Source organism: Gekko japonicus, unplaced genomic scaffold, assembly GCF_001447785.1.
Source record: "Gekko japonicus isolate JY-2015 unplaced genomic scaffold, Gekko_japonicus_V1.1 scaffold1294, whole genome shotgun sequence".
Classification (NCBI taxonomy): domain Eukaryota; kingdom Metazoa; phylum Chordata; class Lepidosauria; order Squamata; family Gekkonidae; genus Gekko; species Gekko japonicus.
The window spans coordinates 117690-125855 of NW_015176490.1; the positions used below are offsets into that span (position 1 = coordinate 117690).

Sequence of the window (8166 nt, forward strand, 5' to 3'; positions counted from 1 at the left end):
AGCTGGAAGCTAAATCCCCGATACAGTGAGTGTTACAAGTACTGTACTTGCAATATCTCAGCTTAGCTATCTCATCAGTTGTTTTCGGGAACAGTATCAGATTCCCATGAGGGTGGGGTGGCTGCGCAAACTCCAAGGGTTGCATCCATCTGCTCTTCATGTTTGCTCAGTGATACCTGAAGGGAAATTCTCACATATGGACCTAGGTCAGATCCGTGAGCTTTATACATGCTGAACTCACATGTCTCCACTAAGGATGGGCACAAACCAAATCACGAACCAAATTTTGTGACAACCCAGGCTGGTTCAAGTGATGGCGAACTACGCACTGTTCATGAACAGCCATAAACTGCCATGGTTTTTGCAGTGGTACATTCAGTTCATAAGAGGGTTCTTGGGCCATACATGCTGGCACCCAAGGCAACAGTCAGGAACCCTTTAAAACGACACCACCACTGTGGCATAACTTACCTGTGAGCGCAGAAGGCATTTAAATGCTCCTGGGTTCACTTCTGAGTGGCTTTCATGGGGGGGGGGAGTGAAAGGCATTGCTGAACTGGCTTGCATCTAATAGATGCAAGCCAGTTCAGCAATATCTTTTGCTCCCCCCCCCGCTTGGAAGCTGCACAAACCTCATGAACCTGAACCAGTTCAGTAAATGGAAAAGTTTGCGGAGGTTCACAAACCATATTTCGTGAGACTCCACAAACCACGAACCACCGCGAATCTCCAATTTCCCAGTTTGTGCCCATCCCTAGTCTGTCTGCCCAGGGGGAATACACGTTATCCCTTTCAGATGTCACAAAAAGGAGTTCAAAAGCAGATGGTGCACAAAATAGGTTCTGTGTTTCTGCTTGTTTCTTCATCTGGGTTAAACATGAAGACATCCCGGAACCCGAATTTTGTTTCTGCTGTTTTGCTTTCTTCCTGAATGGGTCCAGCATCACCTCCTCTGTAGCCGCATGACCTAGACACTTATGGAAAAGGCAAGGGAAATCAAAGCATCCCTAGACAGCTTTAAAAGGAGACAGGATACATTCATGGAGAACAGGTCACCCAGTGGCCGTCAGACACAGTGACCAAAGGGAGCCTTCGAGATCCCTCTGAATACCAGTGACGTGAGGCTACATTAGGGAAGGCCTTGGCCTCTATGTGCCATTCTTGGTCCTCCAGAGGAAGTGGTTGGCCATTGCGTGAGACAGGATGCTGGACTTGAGGGACCACTGCTCTGAATACCAAGGCTCTTCTGACGTTCTGTTCAAACAGTATGCATTGAGTATACGGAAAAGACTCCTTCACGGTTCAGTGTGTACCAGCTGGATGCAGATCATCATTTTTGAGAATTGCTTCCTTGTTTCGCCACATGTCAAACGCAATGCTAGGCCTACATCAGCTTCAGCTGTGAGGATACAACACTCTTTAACACAAAAAGAGATGGCTTTATGAGTACCACTTACATTTTGTACATGATTGGTGTGTGCGCGTGCATGTGTGTGTGTGTACACCAGAGCATGGAAAACAAATGAGCCTGTGAGAAGTGGGCCCTGAGATTTTGTTCTGTGGCTAAGAGCAACCCCCCCCTGACCTGAGTAGCCCAGGCTAGCCCGATCTCGTCAGATCTTGTAAGATAAGTAGGATTAGTCCTGCTCAGAGGTCATTTCGGGGGGGATCGTGGGGGATCGCAGTTCACCCGGGTGAGGTATGGGGGGCGGGGCATATGACGAAGCCCCGCCCCCTGCTTCCGGCCGCCCCGCTTCCGGCCCTCATTCAGCCAGGAGGCAGGAGAAGAGGGAGGGTAAGTTGCTTCCTCCCTGCCTCTCCCCACCCCTGCCTGCCTGGGGCCAGGGAGGGCCTTCGCGGGGCTTCCTTGCACTCCCGCCGGGACCATTGGGGGCGGGGTGTGTGGCCTCATGACACACGTCCGGTGATATCAGGGTGTGTGGCCTTATGACACACTTCCGGTGATGTCAGGGGGTGTGGCATATGCTAATGAGTTATGCTAATGAATTCCCCTAGCTCTTTTTCTACGAGACGACCCCTGACCACCAAAGAGCAAACCGTTTTGCTCTGTTAATAGTCTGCAAAAAAGGTCAATGCATTCCCACTCTTTATGGCAAAAGGTAAACCATTTAATTTAATTTAATTAATTAGTTTAATTAAACCAATGATTATTACGAGTATGAAAGAGGATCTACCACCAGATCATTTGAGGTCCTCTCTCTTTGTTTATCCACAGATCTGTTTTAAAAAGAAATGTGCGTGACTTCCTGCTGGATTCACTTTCTGGCGCTTGAATGAACGGGCTTCCTTTATTTTCTACGGAGAAGTATGACGTTCTCTAGAGGGGGAAAAGGCAGCACTGTATGCTGTTTGATTGCTTTTCTCCGTGCCGGGTCCCTCAAAACTCCAGGCTGAATGCAGCCGCTCACATTTCAGCACCGCCTTTCAGGAAGCCGAGAATCATGCAATAAAGACTACCCAGGGCATTTATTTAGTTCAACTTAATTGAGTTTCTGCAAGGCTGGCCAAGGAATTGTTCAAGTCCTTCTCAGTTAATTTGGCTCTCTCTGGCTGCCAACCTGATTCCCTGACTCATCACTTCTGCTGAGCAGAGATGCCCCCTGGGGAACTGGATGACAGGAGAAAGAAAGCAGAAGGAAGAGTTGGAAAGCGGGGACTGGCTGAGCCATCAGGAAATTTTTTCCCAAGGGTTTGGGCTCCCGCCCACCCAAAGCCTACCCCATTGTCATTCAGTTACACCTGACCTGTATGATTGAGAGACCCACTGAGCTGATGCTCTATGGGGAAGCCTCCCGCTGCTTGTGCGAGCTGGATCTGGAGCAACAGCAGCCACTACAGGCAGTGGCGGTAACAAGGGAAAGGAAACGGAGGTTCACATTTAATAGGCAGTTCAGTAAAGGCTCCCTTCCTTCACACCAGCTCAGAAAGCTGAAACCGGCGACCTTTGGCATTGCTGGGATCTGGAGGCTGCACGAGTTAATTGTTGTGCCATGTGTCATGGCAACAACGATGCTTCCCAAACAGCAAACAGGAAGTCAAGAGCTTGTGGCACCTTAGTCCTGATCACATCAGATCTCGGACGCTAAGCTGCTACTAGGGCTGGGGCCTTTTCGGTGGCGGCCCCTACCTGGTGGAACGAGCTCCCAGAGGAGATCAGGGCCCTATGGGACCTCTCACAGTTCCGCATGGCCTGCAAGATGGAGCTCTTCCGCCAGGCATACAATTAGGGGCCGCCGCCATCCTAGTGCAAAGCCCGTAATGTTAACATCGAGCAGCTGCTTTAAGAACGAGCAGAATACCATTTAAACACTTTATATGGAAATCGAAGCACTTTGTTGGAAGGTACTTTATTCGTTGGATTTTTAACTGCCGCCAGTATTTTGATATTTTGGAATGTTCTAATTTAAAGGCTGCGTTTTAATTCTGTATTATTTATGTTTTTATTCTGTACTGTTGTGTTTGTTGTGGAAGCCGCCCTGAGCCTGCTTTGCGGGGAGGGCGGGGTATACATTTTGACTATAAATAAATAAATAAATAAGCAGGGCCGACCCTGGCAAGTAATTGGATGGGAGACCTGCAAGGAATACCAGGGCTCGGGATGCAGAGGCAGGCAATTGAGCCACCTCTCTGAAATGTCTAGGGGTTGACAGAAGTCACCATAACTTCCAGGCACTCAAGCAAGCATGCACACACGCACACGCACACACACACACACAAAGAGCATGTGGCACCTTGCTGGGGGCTATTAAACCTGCTTCCATTATCCATCTCGATCATCAATGAGAGAGGTGGCACCATGGAGTGGTTAGAGTGCTAGGCTAGGACTGTAGGGACCCGGGTTCAAATCCCCAGCCTGCCATGAAGCTCACGGGATGACCAGTCATTCTCTTGCAGCCTTAGTTACCTCACAGGGTTATTGTGAGGATAAAATGAAGGAAGGAGAACCATTCACGATGGACCTAATTCCTTGGGAAAAGGACAGGATACAAAAAACAAAACACGGAAGACAGACAGATCTCTATTCGGCATCTGAATTTCATAGTTTCTGGAACTACTCTCCACACACTCGAGCCCTAGTGTGCCATGGATTTCATATGTTCTGTTTTCGTTGCCTGTGATGTGCCTTTGTTGCTTTGTTCTTTCACGTTGGGGAATGGGGGGGGTGCAATTGTGTGGGGGCCTGTGTGAGTGTCTGTGACTGCTTTGCTGTGCTTCTTTGCAACTGTTTTCCAAGTAGGCTTCCTGACACTGGGAAGAATGCACAACGACCTTGACTGCCAGTCTCCACTTCCAGCAGATAATGTAACTGTTAGGTTTGCAGGTGGGGGGAGGAGGGCTAACAGAGTGCACTAGATTTAGGCGGCCTGTGTGAATGGGTTGATTGGACAGGTTACTGGGGGGGGGGATTGTTGGAATTATGTATAAAGTCATAACTGGTGCCCAAAACGTCAGTTCTGACACAGATTTGGTCTTAGCTTGATACATCCTCATCTCTCAATAAACAAATCACTGCCAAGAGAGTGTTGTTGAGAGCAAGTTTGTTCAAGAGTCTGACATGGACTGCCAAAGTAGAAGGGCTGGAGCTAACAATGACATACTCTCAGGTGGGTAGCTGTGTTGGTTTGAAGAAGTGTGCTTGCACACGAAAGCTTATACCTTGAATAAAACTTTGTTGGTCTTAAAAGTGCCACTGAACTCAAACTTTGTTCAACAACACACCCTGTAGGACAGTGGTACAACACAGCCATAAGTTGGACCCATAGGATCTCTGAGTTTATGTAACAGATGGGTTTCTAAATGCTCAATAACAGCTCCTAGGAGTCTGAAATAGTTTTCCATTCCTGATCTTGCACGCACGTCTGCTTTATCACACTCTTCCAGTCTCTAGAGTCCTTCTTTACACAAAGGGTCCTCACGCAGACTAGCACAGCATCGACACCACAAAGATTTAGTTGCAGAGGAAGTAATCTGGCAATTAGCTGAAGGATTTGTCTCCCCGAGTCTCTACACGGAAGACAATCTGGCAATTTATGGCAGGGGCTCATGAGACGCCTTATGCTCGTGGGTCTCGGAAAACATACAATTTAATGAAATGTGTTTTTATGAGCAAACTGCAGCTATGAAACCCTTCGTGCCTTTATAAATAATGAAAGCTCTTGGCTTCGTTAGGAAAAAAGGAAATCTTTCATAAGAACATAAGAAGAGGCCGCCTGGATCAGACCAATAGTCCATCTAGTCCCGCAATCTGTCTCACATTGCCAACATAAGAAGAGTCCGTCTAGTCCAGCATCCTGTCTCACACAGTGGCCAACCAGATCCCCTGGAGGGCAAACAACAGGGTGGAGAGGCCAAAGACTTCCCCTGATAAGAACATCAGAAGAGCCCTGCTGGATCAGACCAATGGTCCGTCTAGTCCAGCATCCTGTCTCACACAGTGGCCAACCAGTTCCTCTGGAGAGCCAACAACAGGGCGGAGAGGCCAAAGACTTCCCCTGATAAAACATAAGAAGAGCCCTTCCGGATGAGACCAATGGTCCGTCTAGTCTAGCATCCTGTCTCACACAGTGGCCAACCAAATCCCCTGGAGGGCAAACAATAGGGCGGAGAGGCCAAAGACTTCCCCTGATAAGAACATAAGAAGAGCCCTGCTGGATCAGACCAATGGTCCGTCTAGTCCAGCATCCTGTCTCACACAGTGGCCAACGAGTTCCTCTGGATGGCCAACAATGGGGAATAGAGGCTGAGGCCTTCCCGATGTTGCCTCTTGGCTCTGTGATTCAGAGGCTTAGTGCCTCTGAATGTGGAGGCTCCCATCAGTCACCATGGCTAGTAGCCATCGACAGACTGTTCCTCCATGAAACGATCTAATCCCTTTTCAAACTGTTTATTCCTGTGGCCATCATGACATCCTCTGTCATTTCTGGTACCGAGTTTGGTGTAGTGGTTAAGTGTGTGGACTCTAACCTGGGAGAACTGGGTTTGATTCCCCACTCCTCCACCTGCAGCTGCTGGATGACCTCGGGCAAGCCACAGTTCTCTCAGAGCTGTCTTTGAAAGAGCTGCTCTCGAGAGAGCTCTCTCAGCCCCACCTACCTCACAGGGTGTCTGTTGTGGGGAGGGGAGGGGAAAGGAGTTTGTAAGCCGCTCTGAGACTCCAAGTGAAGGGCGGGGTATAAATCCAATCTCCTCCTCCTCGAGATGGTCCTGAGAGGTCCTTCACTCGTTCTGTCTCCCTATCGACATTTTACTCAGCCCTTTTGAACCAAACATGCATGGGCTCCAACGGATGAGGCAAACAGGATTCACGTTCCATAGGAAATGGAAAATCCGGCTTCACCTGCTTCACGACGGTTACGGTACTGGGGGCCACGGCGACCACGGAGGCGACGGCCGCTGCGTCGTGGGGCTCTGCGCCCAGGTCGATGATTTGCTGTAGGATGTTGACAGCTGTGGGGTCAGGTGGTCCGCCTTCACAGGTAGAAGCAAGAGAAAGGACTGCGTTAGGAACAGAGAGTGGTTTTAAGCCGATATGAAATGGGGCACTCCGTACCCCTCAAGCTCATCTCGTATTGCCCTCCTTTGCTTCCATCACCTGTGACCGCCATTTTGTGTTCTCTTATGATAAAACGGGGAAAAACCTTCCTCTCTCTATCGATTATCCCCCTTTCTCTCTCATTTCCTCATTCAAATCCCTCTTCAAAACATCTGGTAAGCAATGTTCCCTCTAAGCTGTGGAGTCTTGTGAGCAAAAATTCTGCTTTGTGAGCGACTGGCATTAAAGTTGTGAGCGAGCGATTGGGCTGCTGCATAAATTAGGTTGCTCTGGAGCCCTCCTTCCCGAGCTGAGACAAAAATGTGTGAGCCGGAGGCTAAAAAAACTGCAAGCTAGCTCACACTAACTCAGCTTAGAGGGAACACTGCTGGTAAGTCTTTCCTGGATCATGAGCAGAGCCCAACCTCTCCTGTACCTTTCGCCATACCCTTCTTCCTTCTTCCCTTATAAAATCCAGTGTTCTGCCCTTCAATAATTAGAGCACTAGTCTTCAATCGGAACAGGGTGGGGCGCAATCTCACAAAAAAAGCTTCATCGGGGCATAGAAACCTCCTGCCCTTTTGATGAGTTTGGGGACATCCCTGTCAGAGAGCATAAGAAACAGCAGATCTTTTGAGTGATCCCTGACTGGCTAGGTATGCCCACGTGACCAGTACGGGAACTACTGTCCCCATTCTAAAGGGCTGTAATTGCCATTAGTGATGTCAGCATATTGCTAGATTTGATTGGCGATTAAGTGAGGGCTCTTTTTGTAGAAAAAGCCCAGCAGGAACTCATTAGCATAATAGGCCACACCCAACAGCAGAAACTCATTAGCATATTAGGCCACACACCTGACAGCACAGCTCATTAGCATATGAGGCCACACCCCCATGTTACCAAAAGTGTGGTCATACAGCCACACCCACCTTTTGCTTGTTATTATGTTTACCTTGTTGTCAAAACCCAGGGCCTTTTTTTTTGGAGCAGGAACTCCTTTGCATGTTAGGCCACACCTCCCTAATGTAGCCAATCCTAATGAGTGTCTGCTGTTGGGTGTGGCCTATTATGCTAATGAGTTCCTGCTGGGCGTGGCCAACTCAGGAGCCAGCCAGAACTCCGTTCCTGTGCGTTCCTGCCCCAAAATAGTCCTGGGCGACTTGATATCGTGATGCCCTCAGACTTACCGTGCGATCCTTAATTGGCAGATATAATTCAAGTAGCCATGAAACCGTGGGGAGAAATTGGGTTCAGAGCAGCAGGAGGGTGGGGTTTGAATCCAATGAGATCCACTCATAGAGCAGAACTATTGAACTTCACCCTAGGCCTACTGAGACACCCCCTCCCAGGGGTCATTTCATGGAAAAAGAGGTGCAGAAACACATTAGCATAACTCATTATCGTAATTTATTTGCATATGCCACACCCCTTGACATCACCGGAAGTGTGTCAGAAGGCAACACCCACCGCTCAGGCTCCACTGGACTCTTTTGGATTGCTAGCTATTGGGGGGGGAGGAAACGTGCAGATCTGTCCTTGCAGAGGAGGGAGAGCTTGTACCTGAATAAAACTTGGTCTTAAAGGTGCCACTTGACGGTTTTGGGCTAGGGGGC

The 8166-nt window shown here is 48.9% G+C and overlaps 1 protein-coding gene across 1 annotated transcript in view; it reads right to left on the minus strand.

Moving 5' to 3' along the window:
- The window catches only part of ZFAT (zinc finger and AT-hook domain containing), a 173253-nt gene that overhangs the window by 11379 nt on the left and 153708 nt on the right, over window positions 1-8166 (minus strand). The window contains 1 exon segment of the mRNA XM_015427248.1: window positions 6359-6489. Coding sequence (XP_015282734.1) covers window positions 6359-6489 — 131 coding nt within the window.